Here is a 24,507-nt window from a genome sequence, read left to right on the forward strand (position 1 = left end):
CTTTTATATTTTTCCTAATAAAGCTTTTATTTTTCTAATTTTATTTTATTCTTTATACTTTGTTAGTGACCTCTCCTTTTGGCTTGTTGCCCCCCTCCCTTTTTCTTCTTTTTTTTTGCTATGTTTTTATTTTACCTTGTTGCAGTTGTTTCAATTATAGTTTTATTTTTCCTGATGTATTTTTATCTTTCTAATTTTATTTTGTATTTTATTCTTTAATATTGTACTGTTCCTTTTTTTCTTTCTTTCTTCCTTTTTTTTTTTTTTTTTTTTTTTTACTGTGCCATGAAGCTTGCGGGATCTTGGTTCCCAGGCCAGAGGTCGGGTGGGAGCTCTGAGTCCAAACTGCTGGACTAACAGAGAACCTCAGACCCCAGGGAATATCAATCAGAGTGAGGCCTCCAGAAGGTCCTCATCTCAGCACCAAGACCCAGCTCTGTCTAACTGCCTGCAAACTCCAGTGCTGAACGTCTCAGGCCAAACAACCAGTAAGACAGGAATAAGCACCACCCATCAAAATAAAAAAGAAACGACAAAAAAAATATGTTACAGACGAAGGAGCAAGGTGAAAACCTACAAGACCAAATAAACGAAGAAGAAATAGGAAACCTACCTGAAAAAGAATTCAGAGTAATGACAGTAAAGATAATCCAAAATCTCAGAAACAGAATGGAGAAAACACAAGGAACATTTATCAAGGATCTAAAAGAACTAAAGAGCAAGCAAACAGTGATGAACAACACAATTACCAAAACTACAAATACTCTAGAAGGAATCAGTAACAGAATAACTGAGGCAGAAGAACGGATAAGTGAGCTGGAAGATAAAATGGTGGAAATAACTGCCAGGGAGCAGAATAAAGAAAACAGAATGAAAAGAATTGAGGACAGTCTCAGAGACCTCTGGGACAACATTAAATGCACCAACATTTGAATTATAGGGGTCCCAGAAGAAGAAGAGAAAAAGAAATGGTCTGAGAAAATATTTGAAGAGATTATAGTCAAAAACTTCCCTAACATGGCAAAGAAATAGTCAATCAAGTCCAGGAAGCACAGAGAGTCCCATACAGGATAAATCCAAGGAGAAACATCCAAGACACATATTAACCAAACTATCAAAAATTAAATACAAAGAAAATATATTAAAAGCAGCAAGGGAAAAGCAACAAATAACATACAAGGGAATCCCCATAAGGTTAACAACTGCTTTTTCAGCAGAAACTCTGCAAACCAGAAGGGAGTGGCAGGACATATTTAAAGTGATGAAAGGGAAAAACCTACAACCAAGATTACTCTACCCAGCAAGGATCTCATTCAGATTCGATGGAGAAATTAAAATCTTTACAGATAAGCAAAAGTTAAGAGAATTCAGCACCACCAAACCAGCTTTACAACAAGTGTTAAAGGAACTTCTCTAGGCAGGAAACACAAGAGAAGGAAAAGGCCTACAATAACAAACCCAAAACAGTTAAGAAAATGGTAATAGGAACATACATATCGATAATTACCTTAAATGTAAATGGATTATATGCTCCAATGAAAAGACATAGACTGGCTGAATGGATACAAAAACAAGACCCATATATATGCTGTCTACAAGAGATGCACTTCAGACCTAGGGACACATACAGACTGAAAGTGAGGGGATGGAAAAAGATATTCCATGTAAATGGAAATCAAAAGAAAGCTGGAGTAGCAATACTCATATCAGACAAAATAAACTTTAAAATAAAGACTATTACAAGAGACAAAGAAGGACACTACACAATGATCAAGGGATCAATCCAAGAAGAAGCTATAACAATTGTAAATATTTATGCACCCAACATAGGAGCACCTCAATACATAAGGCAAATGCTAACAGCCATAAAAGGGGAAATCGACAGTAACACAATCATAGTAGGGGACTTTAACACCCCACTTTCACCAATGGACAGATCATCCAAAATGAAAATAAATAAGGAAACACAAACTTTAAATGACACATTAAACAAGATGGATTTAATTGATATTTATAGGACATTCCATCCAAAAACAACAGAATACACTTTCTTCTCAAGTGCACATGGAACATTCTCCAGGACAGATCATATCTTGGGTCACAAATCAAGCCTTGGTAAATTTAAGAAAATTGAAATCATATCAAGTATCTTTTCTGACCACAACAATATGAGACTAGACATCAATTACAGGAAAAAAACTGTAAAATATATAAACACATGGAGGCTAAACAATACACTACTAAATAACCAAGTGATCACTGAAGAAATCAAAGAGGAAATCAAAAAATACCTAGAAACAAATGACAATGAAAACACGACAACCCAAAACCTATGGGATGCAGCAAAAGCAGTTCTAAGAGGGGAGTTTATAGCAATACAATCCTACCTTAAGAAACAGGAAACATCTCAAATAAACAACCTAACATTACACCTAAAGCAATTAGAGAAAGAAGAACAAAAAAACCCCAAAGTTAGCAGAAGGAAAGAAATCATAAAGATCAGATCAGAAATAAATGAAAAAGAAATGAAGAAAACGATAGCAAAGATCAACAAAACTAAAAGCTGGTTCTTTGAGAAGATAAACAAAATTGATAAACCGTTAGCCAGACTCAGCAAGAAAAAAAGGGGGAAGACTCAAATCAACAGAATTAGAAATGAAAAAGAAGTAACAACTGACACTGCAGAAATACAAAGGATCATGAGAGATTATTAAAAGCATATGCCAATAAAATGGACAACCTGGAAGAAATGGACAAATTCTTAGAAAGGTATAACCTTGTAAGACTGAACCAGGAAGAAATAGAAAATATAAAGAGGCCAATCACAAGCACTGAAATTGAGACTGCGATTAAAAATCTTCCAACAAACAAAAGTCCAGGAACAGATGGCTTCACAGGCAAATTCTATCAAACATTCAGAGAAGAGCTAACACCTATCCTTCTCAAACTCTTCCAAAATATAGCAGAGGGAGGAACAGTACCAAACTCATTCTATGAGGCCACCATCACCCTGATACCAAAACCAGCAAAGATGTCACAAAAAAAGAAAACTACAGGGCTTCCCTGGTGGCGCAGTTGTTGAGAGTCTGCCTGCCGATGCAGGGGACACGGGTTCGTGCCCCGGTCCAGGGGGATCCTGTATGCCGCAGAACGGCTGGGCCCGTGAGCCATGGCTGCTCAGCCTGCGCGTCTGGAGCCTGTGCTCCGCAACGGGAGAGGCCACAGCAGTGAGAGGCCCGCGTACTGCGAAGAAAAAAAAGAAAAGAAAACTACAGGCCAATACATCGATGCAAAAATCCTCAACAAAATACTAGCAAACAGAATCCAACAGTACATTAATAGGATCATACATCATGATCAAGTGGGGTTTATCCCAGCAATGCAAGGACTCTTCAAGATATGCAAATCAATTAATGTGATATACCATATTAACAAATTGAAGGATAAAAACCATATGATCATCTCAATAGATGCAGAAAAAGCTTTTGACAAAATTCAACACCCATTTATGATAAAAAATCTCCAGAAAGTAGGCATAGAGGGAACCTACTTCAACATAATAAAGGCCATATATGACAAACCCACAGCCAACATCGTTGTCAGTGGTGAAAAACTAAAACCATTTCCTCTAAGATCAGGAAAAAGACAAGGTTGCCTACTCTCACCACTATTATTCAACATAGTTTTGGAAGTTTTAGCCACGGCAATCAGAGAAGAAAAAGAAATAAAAGGAATCCAAATCGGAAAAGAAGAAGTAAAACTGTCACTGTTTGCAGATGACAGGATACTATACATAGAGAATCCTAAAGATGCTACCAGAAAACTACTAGAGCTAATAAATGAATTTGGTAGAGTAGAAGGATACAAAATTAATGCACAGAAATCTTTTGCATTCCTATACACTAATGATGAAAAATCTGAAAGAGAAATTAAGGAAACACTCCTATTTACCACTGCAACAAAAAGAATAAAATACCTAGGAATAAACCTACCAAAAGAGACAAAAGACCTGTGACCTGTATGCAGAAAACTATAAGACACTGATGAAAGAAATTAAAGATGATACAAACAGATGGAGAGATATACTATGTGCCTGGATTGTAAGAATCAATATTGTGAAAATGACTCTACTACCCAAAGCAATCTACAGATTCAATGCAATCCCTATCAAACTACCAATGGCATTTTTCACAGAACTAGAATAAAAAATTGCAAAATTTGTATGGAAACACAAAAGACCCCAAATAGCCAAAGCAATCTTGAGAACGAAATATGGAGCTGGAGGAATCAGGCTCCCTGACTTCAGACTATACTACAAAGCTATAGTAATCAAGACAATATGGTACTGGCACAAAAACAGAAAGATAGATCAATGGAACAGGATAGAAAGCCCAGAGATAAACCCATGCACATATGGTCACCTTATCTTTGATAAAGGAGGCAGGAATGTACAGTGGAGAAAGGACAGCCTCTTCAATAAGTGGTGCTGGGAACCTGGACAGGTACATGTAAAAGTATGAGATTAGATCACTCCCTAACACCATACACAAAAATAAGCTCAAAATGAATTAAAGACCTAAATGTAAGGCCAGAAACTATCAAACTCTTAGAGGAAAACATAGGCAGGATACTATGACATAAATCACAGCAAGATCCTTTTCGACCCACCTCCTAGAGAAATGGAAATAAAAACAAAAATAAACAAATGGGACCTAATGAATCTTCAAAGCTTTTGCACAGCAAAGGAAACCATAAACAAGACCAAAAGACAACCCTCAGAATGGCAGAAAATATTTGCAAATGAAGCAACTGAAAAAGGATTAATCTCCAAAATTTATAAGCAGCTCATGCAGCTTAAAAACAAACAACCCAATCCAAAAATGGGCAGAAGACCTAAATAGACATTTCTCCAAAGAAGATATACAGACTGCCAACAAACACATGAAAGAATGCTCAACATCACTAATCATTAGAGAAATGCAAGTCAAAACTACAATGAGATATCATCTCACACCAGTCAGAATGTCCGTCATCAAAAAATCTAGAAACAATAAATGCTGGAGAGGGTGTGGAGAAAAGGGAACCCTCTTGCACTGTTGGTGGGAATGTAAATTGATACAGCCACAGTGGAGAACAGTATGGAGGTTCCTTAAAAAACTACAAATAGAACTACCATATGACCCAGCAATCCCACTACTGGGCATATACCCTGAGAAAACCATAATTCAAAAAGAGTCATGTACCAAAATGTTCATTGCAGCTCTATTTACAATAGCCCAGAGATGGAAACAACCTAAGTGTCCATCATCGGATGAATGGATAAAGAAGATGTGGCACATATATACAATGGAATATTACTCAGCCATAAAAAGAAATGAAATTGAGCTATTTGTAATGAGGTGGATAGACCTAGAGTCTGTCATACAGAGTGAAGTAAGTCAGAAAGAGAGAGACAAATACCATATGCTAACACATACGTATGGAATTTAAGAAAAAAAAATGTCATGAAGAACCTAGGGGTAAGACAGGAATAAAGGCACAGACCTACTAGAGAATGACTTGAGGACATGGGGAGGGGGAAGGGTAAGCTGTGACAAAGCGAGAGAGAGGCATGGACATATATACACTACCAAATGTAAGGTAGATAGCTAGTGGGAAGCAGCCGCATAGCACAGGGAGATCAGCTCGGTGCTTTGTGATCGCCTGGAGGGGTGGGATAGGGAGGGTGGGAGGGAGGGAGACGCAAGAGGGAAGAGATATGGGAACATATGTATATATATAACTGATTCATTTTGTTGTAAAGCAGAAACTAACACACCACTGTAAAGCAATTATACTCCAATAAAGATGTTAAAAAAAAAACAGAAATATAGATCAGTGGAACATGATAGAAAGCACAGAGATAAACCCACGCACATATGGTCACCTTATTTTTGATAAAGGAGGTAAGAATATACAATGGAGAAAAGACAGTCTCTTCAATAAGTGGTGCTGGGAAAACTGGACAGCTACATGTAAAAGAATGAAATTAGAACACTTCCTAACACCATACACAAAAATAAACTCAAAATGGATTAAAGACCTAAATGTAAGGCCAGACACTGTAAAACTCTTAGAGGAAAACACAGGCAGAACACTCTATGACATAAATCACAGCAAGATCCTTTTTGACCCACCTCCTAGAGAAATGGAAATAAAACCCAAAATAAACAAATGGGACCTAATGAAACTTAAAAGCTTTTGCACAGCAAAGGAAACCATAAACAAGATGAAAGACAACTCTCAGAATGGGAGAAAATATTTGCAAATGAATCAACTGACAAAGGATTAATCTCCAAAATATATAAGCAGCTCATGCAGCTCAATATCCAAAAGCAAACAACCCAATCCAAAAATGGGCAGAAGACCTAAATAGACATTTCTCCAAAGAAGATATACAGACTGCCAACAAACAAGTGAAAAGCTGCTCAACATCACTAATCATTAGAGAAATGCACATCAAAACTACAATGAGGTATCACCTCACACCAGTCAGAATGGCCATCATCAAAAAATCTACAAACAATAAATGCTGGAGAGGGTGTGGAGAAAAGGGAACACTCTTGCACTCTTGGTGGGAATGTAAATTGATACAGCCACTATGGAGAACAGTATGGAGGTCCTTAAAAAACTAAAAATAGAACTACCAAATGTCCTAGAAAACCCACTACTGGGCATATACCCTGAGAAAAGCATAATTCAAAAGGAGTCATGTACCACAATGTTCACTGCAGCTCTATTTACAATAGCCAGGACATGGAAGCAATCTAAGTGTCCATCAACAGGTGAATGGATAAAAAGATGTGGCACATATATATAATGGAATATTACTCAAGCCATAAAAAGAAACAAAATTGAGTTATTTGTAGTGAGGTGGACAGACCTAGAGTCTGTCATACAGAGTGAGTCAGAAAGAGAAAAACTAATACCGTATGCTAATACATATATATGGAATCTAAAAAAAAAATGGTTCTGAAGAACCTAGGGGCAGGACAGGAATAAAGACACAGACATAGAGAATGGACTTGAGGACATGGGGAGGGGGAAGGGTAAGCTGGGACGAAGTGAGAGAGCAGCACTGACATATATACACTACCAAATGTAAAACAGATAGCTAGTGGGAAGCAGCCGCATAGCACAGGGAGATCAGCTCGGTGCTTTGTGACCACCTAGAGGGGTGGGATAAGGAGGGTGGGAGGGAGACGCAAGAGGAAGGGAATATGCGGATATATGTATACATATAGCTGATTCACTTTGTTATACAGCAGAAACTAACACACCATTGTAAAGCAATTATACTCCAATAAAGATGTTAAAAAAAAAAAGACAATACCAAATGCTGGTGAGCATGTGGAGAAACTGTTATTCCTCATACATCACTGGTTGGAATATAAAATGGTATAGCCATTCTGGAAAAGAGTCTGGCAGTTTCTTACAGCACTAAACTTGCAACTACCGTATTACACAGTGATTGCACTCCTAGGCACTTATTCTAGAAAAATGAAGATTTATGTTCACACAAAACCCTGTACACAAAAGTTTATATCAGCTTTATTCACAATAGCCAAAAACTAGAAACAACCCAGATGTCAACATGTGAATGGTTAAACAAACTGTGGTATATCCATATCATGGAATATTATTCTGACATAAAAATGAGCAAAGTTTTTATATACACAACAACTGGGTGAATCCTCAGAAAATTATGCTGAGTGAAAAAAGCCAGTCTTAAAAGGGTATATACTGTTATGAGTCCATTTATATAACATACTTCAAATGACAAAATTACAGAAATGCAGAACAGATCAGCAGTTTCCAGGGGTGGGAGGGAAGTGGGTATGGTTACAAAAGGTCAATAGGAGGGATCCCTGTGGTGATCCAAATATTTTGTATCTGACTGTATCAATGTCAATATCCTGGGTGTGATATGTACTACAGTTTTGCAAGATGTTACCAATCAAGGAAACTGGATAAAGTACACATGAGATCTCTATTTTTTCTACAACTGTATATGAATCTACAATTACCTCAAAAAGTTTAAAAATATATACATTTGTAAATAAATGAGTGCATGTGTGTGTGCGTTTCCCCCAAAATTGGAGACTGTATTTTTTAAAAAGCTTGCTAGGTAATTATGAGATGGATCCAGATTAGAGAACCACTATTCAAATGTTGCTTTATGTTTTTGATACTGAATCAATAGTTGCATCTATGTTTATGAGTGCATTCTCTGAAGAAAACAAATAAGAATGCTAGAGTATGCAAAATTTTGCAATATATATATTTATGAATTACAAGGTAAACAGAAATGTTTTATGGCTCTGGTGCTCACACTGTAGATTCTTTTGGTATATGCTTTAAAACAATACTGTGGCTACTTATTATGATATTATCATAAAAAACTGTAGATGGTTTTCTACACATTTTGAAATTGAACTGTTTAGACCACATTTTGAAAATAGGGACACTATAGGCTCTGGATAGAGAACAAAATCAGGAATAAACTGTGTCATCAAAGACATTAGGAGGAAATGCATCCTTACTTTTGTCTCTGCTGATCAATCCAGAATTTACAGCTCCTCCTGACAAAGTCACAGCCCAGTCCTCGGCCCCAGTCTAACTTCTCAGCCATGCTGTAATTAGCTTTATACCAGCTGTGGAAATAATTGAAACAAAGCACTTTATATTACTGTCATTTAAAAAACAACTCCAGCATACCAATTACAAATCTCAACAATAAGCAAACTAGAACCTCAAAAAGGACTTTGGTGACCATCCCCACAGATGAGCATTTATAAACAAAGTCCTTGCTGCACAGGATCACTGCAGCAGGGACTGTGAAATTTTAGTCTTGAGGAAAACATGAGTACTCGAGGGTGCTTTTACATTTGAAAAAAACCAAACCAAACCAAACCGTGTTCCCATTGTAATTTTCAAAGATGATATAAGTCACAGAGGAGAAAATGATTAAGGTGTGAGACAAGGAGAATAAAGGGCAAAGAAACAAAGAGAATGAGAGAAAAAGAGAAGGGAGTAAATTGAAGAAGAAAAGTAGAGTTACTAGTTGTCTAGCCTTTACCTAATCTGATCCAGTTGGCCCTAGTTTCTTGCTTCCCTGGCCTTGAATTTGTGATATTCTATCAATATGGCTCCTGCTTGTGACTAAACATTACACCATTATAATAAGACAAATGAATACTATGGCCAATACATTAAAAATGTTCCAATTTCAGAGAAAAACCACAGTGATTTATCGATACTTTCCTGGCAAAATTAATCAAAGGCAATGAACCTACTTTTAGTTTTTCTTCTTTATTCTTAATGACAAGATTAGTTTACAAGTTATAAAGCTATACAAAATAGCTTCTTTCATGCTTGTATTATATCTTCTCCCCTTAGAATTACCAAAACAGTAATAAATACATAGGCTCAAAAGTTGAGGGAATGATAAGAATCATCCCCTCCACTCTAGCACTTCCCACAAAATCTAACAACAGCAGAAATATGCAACATAGCATCTTTCAAAACCTTCTCCCCTTTCAAAGAACAGAACACTGAGAGAGAAACTGAAGAAATAAAGCCTGGCACTCCAATACCAAAATGCCTGAAACCTCTGCAGCTACAGTGTAAGTCACCTTAATTAGCTAACTTGGTATCACAGCAGGTCAAGCTGCCCGGATAGTAACAGGTGCCCTCAATCTTGCACACTAGCAAGTATTTTAGCAGTGCCTAGGTAAGGAAGTCTTTCTCCCAAAGGATAAAATATAATGTAATTAGATTCCCTTAGGAATTACCATATCTAGTATAGGTTGATGAGTGCAAAGCATAGTATCAACACTGTCATTAAATCATCTGCTAGGCACTCCAGCTACATTTCTTGAAACCTCCTTCATGTTTTCTTTGCAGTTCTTCCTGTACTATTAGTCAACAGTTATTAAGCACTTCTTATGTGCTAGGCACTTTGCTAAGTGTAGCTAAGGCTACAGCAGTGAATAAACACTTTCTGCCCTTGTGAACAATATAATCTAGTGGGGAAGGCAGATACCAAAAAGAAAATTACAAGTGTGATAAGTAGGACAGGGGTTAAGTACAAGGTGATAATAGGAGCACATTGATAGGGAAACCTAAGCTAGTCTGGGGAATTAGGAAAGGTTTTTCTGAGGAAGCAACTTTAAGCTAAACCTAGAAGGGTGAGCACAAGTTAGCTGAGGGAGCAATTAGAAACAAGATTTCTTGGTGGCATTAGTGGGTTGTGAAATCAATTTAGTGGATCTTAATCAACGTTTCTTTCTCTCTCTCTTTTAAAATCAATAGAATACATCTGTAAAAAAAATTACATATTAAAATAAAAGATTAAAAAATAAAATCAATAGAAAAGAGGACTACATTGTAGATAGTAAGGGTAAATATTGTTTCGTGAAACTTTGAATGATTCAGTTTTTGTTGTTTTTAATTAATTAATTTTGGGCTGCACTGGGTCTTTCTTGCTACCCGCGGGCTTTCTCTAGTTGTGGTGAGTGGGGGCTACTCTTCATCGTGGTGTGAGGACTTCTCACGGCAGTGGCTTCTCTTGTTGTGGAGCACGGGCTCTAGGCGTGCGGGCTTCAGTAGTTGTGGCGTGCGGGCTTCAGTAGTTGTGGCCTGCGGGCTCAGTAGCTGTGGCTCACGAGCTCTAGAGCGCTAGTTGTGGCGCACAGGCTTAGTTGCTCTGCGGCATGTAGGATCTTCCCGGACCAGGGATTGAACCCATGTCCCCTACATTGGCAGGCAGATTCTCAACCACTGTGCCACCAGGGAAGTCCTGAATGATTCAGTTTTACATGTAATAGCTAATACTTAATTGACCCTTATAATGTGCCAAGTACTCTATTAAGGAGTTTACATGTATCAACTCATTCAAGGCTCATAAAACTCTATGAGGTAGATATCACTTTTTATCCCTATTTTATAGAGGAAAGAACTGAGGCAAGGATACAACTAGTAAATGGCAGAGCTGGGATTTGAATCTAGGGTTCTGGCTTCAATGTTTTTGAGCTTTAAAAAAAAATGGAAATATAATTCACATATCATAAAATTTACCCTCATAACGTGTACAATTCAATGTTTTTAGTATATTCACAAGGTTGTGCAACCATTACCACGATCTAATTTCAGAACATTTTCATCACCCCCAAAAAAACTATGTACCCATTAGCAGTCACTCCTTAGTCCCTGGCAACCACTAGTCTATTGCCTGTCTTTGTAGATTAGCGTATTGTGGACCTTTCATAGAAATGGAGTGTGGTCCTTTGCGTCTGGCTTCTTTCACCTGGCATAATATTTTCAAGGTTCATACATCTCGTAGCATGTATTAGTACTTCATTCCTTTTTTAAAACATTTTTAGAGCAGTTTTAGGTACACAGCAAAACTGAGTGGCCAGTACAGAGTTCCCATACACCCCCTGCCTTGCAACACACATACCCTCCCCCTACCATCAATATACTGCAACAGAGTGCTACATTTGTTACAATCAATAAACCTACATTGACACGTCATCATCACCTAAAATCCATAGTTTATATTAGGGTTTACTGTTGGTGTTGTACATTCAATGAGTTTGGACAAATGTATAATGACATGTAGCCATCATTATTCTGTAAAGTATCATACAGAATAATTTCATTGCCCTTAAAACCCTCTGTGGTCTGCTTGTTCATCCCTCCTTTCCCTTAACCCCTGGCAAACACTGATCTTTTTACTCACTCCATAGTTTTGCCTTTTCCAGGATGTCGTATAGTTGGAATCATACAGTATGTAGCCTTTTCAGATTGGCTTCTTTCACTTAGCAATATGCATTTAAGGTTCCTTCATGTCCTTTTATGGCTCGACAGCTCATTTCTTTTTAGCTCTGAATAATATTCCATTGTCTGGATGTACCACAATTTATTTATCCATTCACATATTGAAGGACAACTTGGTTGCTTCCACCTTTTGGCAACTATGAATAAAGCTGCTATAAACCTCTGTATAGAGGTTTTTTTGTAGGCATAAGTTTTTAATCCGTTTGATTAAATACCAAGTCGCATAATTGCTGGGTTGCTATGGTATGAGTATGTCTGGTTTTGTAAATCAATGCCAAACTACTTTCCAAAGTGGCTGTATCATTTTACATTCCCATCAGCAGTGTATGAGGGTTCCAATTTTCCCACATCAATATTTGCCATTGTCTTTTTTTTTTTTCTTTTTTTGGGCTTGCTGCATGGCTTGTAGGATCTCAGTTCCCTCACCAGGGACTGAACCTGCATCCTCAGCAGTGAAAGCGCGGAGTCCTAACCACTGAATTCCCTGCCATTGTCTTTTTTATTATAGCCATCCTAGTGGGTGTGAAGTAGCACTGTGGTTTTCATTTGCATTTCCCCAATGATGCTGAGAATCATTTCATGTGCTTATTAATCATTTGTATATCTTTAGAGAAATATCTATTGAAATCCCTCACCAATTTTATTTATTTATTTATTTGTTTGTTTGTTTGTACGCGGGCCTCTCACTGTTGTGGCCTCTCCCATTGCGGAGCACAGGCTCCAGACGCGCAGGCTCAGCGGCCATGGCTCACGGGCCCAGCCGCTCCACGGCATGTGGGATCTTCCCGGACCGGGGCACGAACCCGTGTCCCCTGCATCGGCAGGTGGACTCTCAACCACTGCACCACCAGGGAAGCCCCCTCACCAATTTTTAAATTGAGTTGTCTTTTTATTTCGAGTTGTAAGAGTTCTTTATATATTCTGGGTACTAGATCCTTATCAGATAGATAATTGGCAAATATTTTCTCCTTTTGTGAGTTCTTTCCACTTTCTTGATAGTGCCCTTTGAAGTACAAGTATTTAATTTTGATGAAGTCCAATTTATCTATTTTTTCTTTGGTTGCTTGTGCTTTTGGTGTCATATCTAAGAAATCACTGCCTAATCTAGTATCATGAAGATTTACACCAATATTTCCTTCTAAGAGTTGTATAGTTTTAGCCTTATATTTAGGTCTTCAATCCATTTTGAGTTAATTTTTATATATTATGTGTGGTAGGGGTTCATTCTTTTGTATATGGATATCCAGTTGTCCCAACACCATTTGTTGAAAAAACTATTCTTTCCCCATTAAATGGTTTTGGCACCCTCGTCAACATCTTTACTCTTAACCATTATATATGTATGTGTGTACTTTGGTCGTGATGCATTTCTCACTGTGTGAGACACCATGCCTAAAAAACTTCTAAACAACATTTTGCAGAATGTGTGAAGGGCTTTGGGCAGTAGAAAGGACCACCTGAGATGCAGGGAGACATTAAAAAAAGGCAACTATAGTAATCCAAGGAAAAGATAATGGTGGCCTTGATAAATGTGACCCAAAAAGTAGACAGACTCCTGGGATACTGAAGAGCTGAAAATTAAGCAAGATTTATGATTGATTAGATGTGAGAGGTAGGGAGAGGGAGTTGTCAAGGATGATTCCCAGGTTTCTGGATGGAAACATGATAATGTCTTTTACTGGGAGAAGAAACTTAGCTAATCTACACTGAAGTCTTATGGATTTATGAAAATTAATTTCCACATCTACAATTTAAAAATACTGCCAGATACTTAGAAACATCTGGCTCATTTTTCTCTTGCAACAGAAAAAGGAAGAAATGCTTTAAAATTCACCAGTGCCATGGTTTCACTAGTCACTCACACACTCCACAGTGCTTTTATATCCTACTGGTATCTTAAAGAAACTAGCATTATTTACAGAAGGGCTATAAATAGGTTGTTAAACAGAGCAGCAGGACCACTTTTGTTGGCCATTGCTTGTTAGAGATAAATGGGAAAGAGCTATAATGGCACTAAAAGGAATCCAGCATTTTTTTTTTTCTTTTCAAAACTACTAATTTCCCGGGCTTCCCTGGTGGCGCAGTGGTTGAGAGTCCGCCTGCCGATGCAGGGGACACGAGTTCGTGCCCTGGTCTGGGAAGATCCCACATGCCGCGGAGCGGCTGGGCCCATGAGCCGTGGCCGTTGAGCCTGCGTGTCCGGAGCCTGTGCCCCGCGGCGGGGGAGGCCACGACAGTGGGAGGCCCACATACTGCAAAAAAAAAAAAAAAAAATGAATTTCCCTACTTGGTCCACTGAAAATGACGAGAAGCAATGACAACCCAGTAGAAATGAACACAGTCCCTAGACTGTGGTTTCTAAAAGCTATTCTCCATCAAAAGGAACATTCCAGTGCTCCTTGGAAGACTGGCTAATGCCAGATGTAGGATGATACAGGGTATGTGCAGATCAGCCTGGTACATCCTGCTATACCAAAAAGCAAGGAAGCTATCAAAAACTGAGACTTGTTAAAAAAAAAAAAACCCAGGAACCCACAGTGAAAAAGACTCCCACCGGAGTCATTTAAAAACGGTATTCTATTGCTTTACAAGAAAGTTCTACTGCCTTAAAAACCAGGAATCTATACATAAACCAATTTCACTTACAATTAAAAAAAATTGTTTAGGTAAGCTTTTCCTTCATATCTGCATGGCCTCTACTTATTAAAAAATCTCATAATGCCAGGGATTTATTTCTATTCATTACTATACACCTCAGGGTCTCAAACATGAATGAATGAATGGAGGTGGTACAGGTAATGGATAGCTAACTGCACAAAATTTTAAAAATAGGTACATTTTACTTCAGTGTAAAATGTCAGTATTTTCTTAAGCTAATGTTTATTTCATCTTAATAGTAATCTTAATATTCATTTCATTTTAATAAACAATTCATATAAAATTCTCACAGCTGTCTTACCCAGTGTCCTCCATTAACGCCAGAGTGATTCGAGAGAGGACTCGGTTCTGGGTGTGAGAACCAGTCATTGCTTCATTCTGAAAATCACCAACAGATTTTAATTAGAAGACTGGACTCCTTGCAAGTCCCAATAATTTCCGTGAGTGCTTTGATGTATATTTAAAATGTTGCAAGTGTGAGGGCTGACAAAATATTGACTTAAAATAGTGGAATACATAAGTCGTCTTTAAGATGACAAGACTGAAGCTTAAAGCAAAATCTACTTTCTGCCTCAAATGTCTATAGTGTATACAATTTCCCTGTAATGATAGATAACTAGCATTTAGAACTCTGTGATAAAAATGAAGATAAATATATGGAAACAGAAATACTGTAAAAACATTACACTATTCAGGCAAAGTAAAGTGGGTGGTTGAGACAGATGCCCAGATAATGGAGTGGGGAATGGAATACTTGCCTGAATTACAAAGAAAATGCTTTTATAACCAACTTTCTATACTTTGCGATCACATATTAATATGCAAAACAAGTATCACAGAATCATAGGATCAAAGGAGTTGCCTGAGGGAACCAAAATATCAAGGTCTACTAACTACCCAATGTCTTTTTTTTTTTTTTCCAGTGTCTTAATTTCTATAATAAAATTCCTACCAGGAGGTCACCTAATGGTAAGGACTTCACTGTCTCTCAAGGAAGCATATTCTATCTTTGGGAAGCTCTGATTATTCCTTTTTTTGGGCAGGGGGGCGCCTGTACGGCTTGCAGGATCTAAGTTCCCAGACCAGGGATCAAACCCATGATTTGATCAGCAGCGAAAGCACGGAGTCCTAACCACTGGACTCCAGGGAATTCCCGTATTCTGCTAATCTTTATGTTGAACACTGGATGGCCATCTCAAGTACTTTAATATCATCTTTTAAAAAAAATAGTTCAAGGACACAAAGTTGATTTCAGAGGAAAGGCAGCGGTTAATGAAACTAATAAAATGACTACTCTCAAGTTTTCTATTGAAAACTAAGTAAATTTTCATTTCTGGACAATCTACAGCTTTCTAAAGGGAATCACTTGAGAAAACTGCTTAAGGAAAATAAACTTATTCCCATGTGAGAAATAAGTGTACGTGTCTTCCGTAAGTTTTTATCACTGTTACTTTGTGGTCACCTAGATAAGAACAGTCAGCACAAGCATTAATTTCACTCTTTTCATAATTTTGCTAACTTGGATCATGGTGTATGTAACCTGCAACCATTTAATTAAACAGACGTCTAAAAAAAAAATACACACACACACATACACACACCCACATATACACCCTTTGACCCAGAAATTCCATTTCCAGGGATTTATCCTTCCTTTTTCTATATAAACAAATCTGATCTTGCATTAACTTTCTAGTTCTGCTCCCCTGGAAACCTAATAAGGGTGGAATGTCAACTGTGTTACTAGGCAACGGGACTTAAGGAAAAAACACCACCTGTTATGCCTCTAGACTTGGGATTACTATAAATGAACATGAATACCTGTTGGTAAACCACAGTTTTGGACTTCTCTGTGTGCAGTGATTCTTATGGGTATGTCCCTTACAGGCATCTGGAAGTTATGTCTATGAAACTGTTAAAAAAAGATGTTGGTTCTTATTTGGGACATGGTACTTCTAAACCAGGCTGGTTCTTGCACCCCTCTATTATGGTCTTATGCTTATGGTATTTGAGTTGGAGGGAGAGGGAGAGAGGCATGGATGACAGCTGTTAGACTACTGTGTAGAGCACTAGAGAAATGCCTGACTCTGACATGCTGGCATGCTGTACTTTCTTTCTTGTATCCTTCTAATGGTTTTTGAATGTGACCTGTTTAGGTCTTATAGGTTTGACTGACTGTTTAGTTGAACCAAAGAACACCTACTGGAATGCCACTCCTGTAAGGCACTGAAGATATAAATAAATTGCTCATTACAACATTTTTAAGACAAAAAATTTAAAACATAATTATTCATTAAAAAGGACTGTTTTTACATTCATATAATATTATGTAGCTGTTTAAAAATAAGTAGATCCATGTATACAGTCTATTCTACTAATGCATGTATTTTTGTAATGTAAATGAGCTCATGTGAGACTAGTAAATAAGGGAATGACATCAGTATAAGATGGAATCATGTTGGTTCATAATGATTCCTCTCTGGATTTTAATGTTTTGTGCAATGAAGCAATAGCAGCTAAATTAATCACTTTGCTGTACACCTGAAACTAATACAACATTGTTAATCAACTATGTTCCAATATAAAATAAAAAACAAACAAAAAACCAAAATACACTAAGAGAGCAGAACACAGCAACAGAGGAGTGCTGTGCTGTGTATGATGCTCATTCACTCCATGTTCTTCCAACTGGCTCAGTATGGCCAGAGGCTTTGTCTTCGAAGTGTTTGTTGCATTGTTCTCTTACCTTTGTACATTTTACTCTTGTCCCCATTATTCAGATTTATAGTCTCCCATCTATCTACCATTGCCTTTTGCTATTGTTTAAGGTAAAGAAATACTAGAGTAAATACAGGAGTTTATTTATTGGAAATATAATGTCTTTTCAGACTGAGCTAGTACTTTTATTACGACTTATTGCTTTTGTTAATAACCTGGTATTTGTGTTTCCTACAATCCTTGTTACTTTTAGTGTTCGATTTTGAAGAAAGAGGTTCCTTAGGAAAGCATACATTGTATGATAGCAGAAGCACTTATACTGCCTTGGAAAGATGTCTAAGATATATTGTTAAATGAAAAAAGTTGCATAAATGTATGAACCTATTAAAAAAAAGCTGTGTGTCAGTGTTTCTGTCTATCTATCTAACATTTCTGGAAGGATATTTAAAAAACTTAAATAGTGATTACATCTGGAAAGTGGATCTGGAAAGCTAAAGGGGAAACGGACTTTTTAAATTTTTTTACTTTATAACCTATTATATATTTGAATAAGTTGAGTACGAATTCTTTTATTAAAGAAAAAATATGTCTAGTAAAATTCTAAAATAAACTGACCTCTAATAATCGCTTTTCCCAATGGTTGAGCTCAGTGCCCATACCACCTTGATTTTCAAGTTCCATTCCCTCCAGAATTGGACAGTTAAAATGTTTTCGTGCTTCATCCTAATAATCAGAAAAAAATAAGTAAATAAACCCTACAAAAGTACAACATAACGGCAAACTCCTTACCACACTGGATATAATAAAGTAGTCATTAAAGAATTACTTTGGTGAGAAGAGAGAATGTCTTCTAAAAATATAGTTTTTTTTTGTTTGTTTTTGTTTTTTGCGGTACGCGGGCCTCTCACTGTTGTGGCCTCTCCTGTTGCAGAGCATAGGCTCCAGACACACAGGCTCAGCGGCCAGGGCTCACGGGCCCAGCCGCTCCACGGCATGTGGGATCTTCCCAGACCGGGGCACGAACCCGTGTCCCCTGCATCGGCAGGCGGACTCTCAACCACTGCGCCAACAGGGAAGCCCTAAAAATATAGTTTTTAATATAATTAAATATTTTGATACTGTCACACTTTTCTTTGCTATTGAACTACTATTTCTCTTAATATTTTTTCCTCTATTTGAAGATTTTGGCTTTAAGTCATATATTTCAAAAAAGTTATAGACTGGTATGATTGCCATTTGTAACTGTTGTGTCAACAATGAGTTTAATGCAGGTATAAACTGCTCTTATTATGGATATAGTTTTTGTAAGAAAAATAAGTTGTTCATTAGAAAACAATTTTGTTCATTTGGTTTCGTCTGTCCTTCAGTTAGAGATTTCCAGGGATGGGAAATATCCCAAGAGCAGTGCAAAAGTTCAGAGGTCAGAAGGAGCTGTGTGTAGTCAAGGAAGGGGGAGAAGGGAGAATAGGTTTCTGTCATTAAACAAGAGGGTGTGATGATTAATTTTATGTGTCAACTTGGCTGGGCCACAGATAGCTGATCAAACATTATTCTGAATGTTTCTGTGAAGGTGTTTTTGGATGAGATTAACATTTAAATTAGTGGGCTTTAAGTAAAGCCGATCACTCTGTAACATAAATGGGCCACTCAGTTGAAGGCCTCCATAGAACAAAGGCTGACTTTACCCCTGAGCAAGAAGGAATTTTGCCAGCCGACTTCTTCTGGACTCAAACTACAACTGTTCCCTGAGTCTTCAGGTTGCCAGCCCACCTCATCAGATTTTGGACCAGCCAATTACTTAAAATAAATCTCTTTATCTTTTTCTCTCTCAACACATCCTGTTGGTTCTGTTTTTCTGGAGAACCCTGACTAAAACAGACTCCAAATGAAACGACCAGCAATTATGCATATAGTACCAGGGATCCTAAGAGGTATCACAACAGACCACTGGTATCACAACTTAAAGCAGTGGGTAGAATGCAGCCATAAGAGTCATCGCCAAATTTCTGTTTCCTCAGATTGTGCTTGGCCTGTAGCTTTACTGTACTGCCTTTATATTATGTTTCCTACTACAGGCTTTGAAATTTAATCATTAGATCTTAAACAATAATGATTAGTAAAGAAGGGACTATAATGAACGAAAAGAGCAGATGGCTCATGAGACATGAAGTTCAGTGATACTCACAACAACACGAGGTGTTACTAGAAGATACACAGTGTGAGGAACTCTCTTATTATCTCGAATATCCCACAATCTCTCCACTTTTCGAACTACTTTATCACTCCATTGATATAATCCAAGACTGCAATTAAAGAATAAAAAGACAGTCCTTTTTGCAAATTCACCACCACTTTAAGTGTAAAAGTGTTTATGACTATCAATATGAAATTAAAATATTTGAGCTTACTATACACCAAGTGCAAGCAAAGACTTGATAGCATTTTCTAATTTAATCTTTTCAATAACTTTATGAGATTATCATCACTATTTTGCAGGTAAAGAGACAGAAGCTTAGAGAGATGAAGTAACTTGCTCAAATTCAAATAGCTAATTTTTGGCTAAGATGACAATGAATTACTTCCTCTTAACAAATTTACTGGATAAAACAAAAGCATGTCTAGAGACATATCCTAGTACTGCACATAACAAAACTTAACAAAAGGTGACATTTTAATTTAGTGGGAAAGCATAATTTACTTAATAACTGTGCTGTAAAACTGCTTATCCTACTAGGAAAAACAAAGTTAAATCCCTATTTTACTCCATATACAGAAATAAATTCCAGACAAATGTCAGTAAAAACGGCAGAGTAAGGACCCCTGAACTTTGTGAAAGCAATGGGGAAAGTATCAAAATTGGCCAAATGAACTTTTTCAGAACTCTGGAAATTAACCAAAGGCTTGTAGTAATCCAGGAAGCACTTCTTTAAGAAAAATGGATGAATCTCAGTAAGAATAGCAAGCTTTGTGGCGTTTTCCCATGCCCTCTCTCCAGCTTTGTGGCAGCTTTGAAAACCAACAGCCCACAATCATGGTGAAAATCAGCAATCTGGCAGCCAGAGGGAACAGAAGGGGGTTGACTGGCAGAATGCATTAAAAAAAAAACATGATCCAACTATGTCTACAAGAGACATGGTTTAGAGTCAAGGATACAAATAGGTTGAACGTAAAAGGATTAAATGCCTTTTATGCCCATGCCTTAGAAAGATTATTAATTCCTTTCCTTTTTCTGTGGCAAGGCAATGTTTAAACATAAATAGTGAACAAAGCCAACAAGAAAATAATCAGTTTTTACCTCATTAATAACTCCAATATCCTCTTCATCATTCACATTTCAAGATTAATGGTTTCTCCAAATAAATAGGTTAGGGCCAAATCCGACTCTTTCTATGTCTAACACCTGAATTTCATATTATTATATTATGTCCATTTATACTGTAAGATTTCCTGCTTTTGAGGAATATCCCGAATGTAAGAAAGCACTGCAAATTATCAGCTTAACAATGGTTCTTGTGTGTAGTAATCTCTCTCCTCCTTACCTACATCACTGTGTAGATGTTGCCTATCTCACTATTTATGTGTTTCCCATAAAGACCACAATTCTTAGGAAAGACCAGACTTCTCCCATACCACCAAACGAACACAATCTAGGAAGTAAAACATGTATTTCTACATTAGAGTTGTTTCTTCACATGTACTCTAAAAAAATACTATGATGAATAAAGTACTATCTGTTTTAATATTTACTTCTAGCTACCTAAATGGAGATCTTTGTGTGAGAATTAATTTTGTATTCTACATCCATATACCACTACTCTGATAAAGAGATGAAAGAGTGTCAGCACCCCGAGAAGGTTTCTTTATGCCCCCTCTCAATCTGTTCAACTTGTATGGCATTTAATAGCCTGCAGCTTCAAGTAAAACTACTAATCTGTCTTTTACCGTTGACTGTTTTTAAACTCCATACAACTGAACTATGACTTTTTTTTTTTTTTTGGCTGCGTTGGGTCTTTGTTGCTGTGCACGGGCTTTCTCCAGTTGCTACGAGTGGGGGCTACTCGTCATTGCGGTGCGCAGGCTTCTCACTGTGGTGGCTTCTCTTGTTGTGGAGCATGGGCTCTAGGTGCGTGGGCTTCAGTAGTTGTGGCACACGGACTCAGTAGTTGTGGCTCACGGGCTTTAGAGCACAGGCTCAGTAGTTGTGGCACACTGGCTTAGTTGCTCTGCAGCATGAGGGATCTTCCCAGACCAGGGATCGAACCTGTGTCCCCTGCATTAGCAGGTGGATTCTTTTTTTTTTTTTTTTTTGCGGTACGCAGGCCTTTCACTGTTGTGGCCTCTCCCACTGCGGAGCACAGGCTCCGGACGCGCAGGCTCAGCGGCCATGGCTCACGGGTCTAGCCGCTCCGCGGCATGTGGGATCTTCCCGTACTGGGGCACGAACCCATGTCCCCTGCATCGGCAGGCGGACTCTCAACCACTGCGCCACCAGGGAAGCCCATGCAGGTGGATTCTTAACCACCGCGCCACCAGGGAAGTCCCTGGACTACGACTTCTTTTATTGAAACTTGTAACTGTGATATTCATACACTTTACTGCATGCAGCAATAATGTGTTCTTTTTAGTGCCTTGTAGTTTTTGGTTATAGGAATATATCACGATTTATTTATCCATTCTTCTATTGATGGACCTTTGGGTGGTTTCCATTTTTTGTTTATTAATAACAAAACTGCCATGAACATTCATTTTCATGTCTTTTTGTGGACATGTGCTCTTAATTTAGAGATTCATTTTTTATATAAATGCATGCAAATGGTTATAGTTCTATGACTGATATTCTATATAAAATTCTTGATAATTTTTTTTTAGTAATTCTTGGTATTATTTCTTTTAGGCCCTGAACCTCTAGGTCACTGTTAATATGATGAGCTAAATAAAATACCAGTTAACATGTAAATATTGCCATGTACAGGCAATAATTATTAAAAAACCAAACTATAACCAACCCATATTTTCCCATGGCCTGACTCTCCTATAAAGTAATACAAGCTACAGAGTGGTGGAAAAGAGCTCTGCCTGGCAAAGAGTCCTGGCTCTTTGGATAAATCACTTAAGTTTTCTCCATCTCAATTGTTTCATCTGTAAAATGAAAAGGTGAAGCTAAATGAACTCTTTTTTTTTATTGGAGTATAATTGTTTTATAATGTTGTATTAGTTTCTGCTGTACAATGAAGTGAATCAGCTATGTGTATACATATATCCCATCCCTCTTGGACCTCCCTCCCACCCTGCACCCCCATCCCATCCATCTAGGTCATCACAGAGCACTAAGCTGACCTCCCTGTGCTATACAGCAGGTTCCCACTAGCTAGCTATTTTACACATGGTAGTGTATACATGTCAATCCTAATCTCCCAATTCATCCCACCCTTATATCCTATCTTGTTTTAATAAGATAGGACATACAATCTTCTTAGGCTAGCCATAAAGCCACTATTATTTATGGAACTTAACATGCTATGATTCTCAGCTGCTAGTCTTAGCACTCTCCTAAAAGAGAAGAACAAGAACAAAAAAAACCAAATACCTATAGTTAAAAGGTGGGAGACCATCTGCAAATCTTGAAGTTAGAGGATTTCCATCTTTATCATGGTAGAATGCAAATAGCCCAGCAGAGAAACCCTGTAAGAAAAAGTTCAAAATGTCTTACAGTGAAAAATATCAAATCTGACTATAGATATCACAACATGCCACTATCAAAAGAGAACACTGATACAACCACATAAAAGTGTCAGGCCAATATTTCTACAGGAACTTGCCATATACTGGAATTGGACTGAAATTAAGTGTTTCATATTATGAATTTTAAATTTCAATTACTTGAGATAATTCTAAGTGAGGAAACCAAAAGTAATAGTAACAAAGACATTCTTTGGTTGGTATAGACAATGCATTTATTTGTTTAAAGACGTGTTTATAATAGTTGGTCCTCTTCACATGAACTTACTAACAAACTCTAAAATTGCAACCAGGGAAATGTTACTATTAACAACAATTAACAATACAGTTTAGAGCAGGGGGGTGTGCTAGTAAGATCACTCATAAAAATTCAAAGTCTTTGATACCAAAGTCCATATTTAATATATATCTATATCTAAAATAAAAAAGACTATAAATGTGTGTTTATGTGCGGGGGTGTATACTTCGGAAAAAAGATTGGAAACATATATCGAAATGTTAGCTGTGGTTCTTTTGGTGGTAGAATAATGTGTAAAATCATCTGTATTTCTAAAAGTATTTTACAATGTGAATTTTTGTGTTTATAATCACATTTTTAGACAGTATTTTAAAGAAGTCTTCAATTTTAATAAGATAGTAGCTACTTCACATAAAGGTATTCAAATTCCCATTCTCTATCCCCTCTCCCAAATAAGATGAGAAAATGGGCAAAAAAAAAAATTACTGACATTTGATATCTCCTATTTCATTAGTGAGATTTCTTTTCTTACTTTCTTTCCTAACCTAATAACTAAAACAAAGTGCTTTTGTAACTACTAATTTAAGTATGGTTTTTTTTTTTTCTTTCTTTTTTTTTTTTGCGGTACACGGGCCTCTCACTGTCGTGGCCTCTCCCGCTGCTGAGCACAGGCTCCGGATGCGCAGGCTCAGCGGCCATGGCTCAGGGGCCCAGCAGCTCCGCGGCATGTGGGATCTTCCCGGATGGGGCACGAACCCGTGTCCCCTGCATCGGCAGGCGGACTCTCAACCACTGTGCCACCAGGGAAGCCCTTAAGCATGTTTTATACACTGAGACTATGTTATAGTTTATATCCAAATAACTAACAATCACAAATGATCACTTAATTAATCTATTTCTTTGGCAAATGTCTTTGCTTACATAACTGTGGCCTGTGTCATTCAAGCCTTGCCAAAATGATTAATGGAATCCAGAGTATTCTTTTATTCCTACATTTCTTCTTTTTTAATCTCTGAAGATGCAAAGAACATTTAATGGAGTCAGGTAAGAAAATCTAAACAGTTTTTAATATACAATTCACTGAAGTTATATAAAGCTTAAAATAGTATGCTGTGCCTCATCTTTCATAATATTCTAAATACACATTTTTTTCCACAATATCAATTTGAAAATTTTTCTAAGCACTCACATTTCAGAAGGCTTATCTGGTATTGAAAGAACCAGGAATGACTGTATTTGATAGCTAGAGCAATATATAACTTTATAGGGAATAA

At 37.4% G+C, this 24,507-nt stretch overlaps 1 protein-coding gene across 2 annotated transcripts in view; it reads right to left on the reverse strand.

Moving 5' to 3' along the window:
- The window catches only part of LMLN (leishmanolysin like peptidase), a 79,285-nt gene that overhangs the window by 22,908 nt on the left and 31,870 nt on the right, over positions 1–24,507 (reverse strand). For both annotated transcript variants that reach the window (XM_060010822.1, XM_060010823.1), the window contains exons 8-12: positions 22,844–22,938; positions 19,442–19,559; positions 17,872–17,979; positions 14,840–14,916; positions 8,583–8,693 (exon numbers count right to left, since the gene is read on the reverse strand). In XM_060010822.1, coding sequence (XP_059866805.1) covers positions 8,583–8,693; positions 14,840–14,916; positions 17,872–17,979; positions 19,442–19,559; positions 22,844–22,938 — 509 coding nt within the window. The remainder of the gene's footprint in view (positions 1–8,582; positions 8,694–14,839; positions 14,917–17,871; positions 17,980–19,441; positions 19,560–22,843; positions 22,939–24,507) is intronic.

Source organism: Delphinus delphis, chromosome 4, assembly GCF_949987515.2.
Source record: "Delphinus delphis chromosome 4, mDelDel1.2, whole genome shotgun sequence".
NCBI lineage: Eukaryota > Metazoa > Chordata > Mammalia > Artiodactyla > Delphinidae > Delphinus > Delphinus delphis.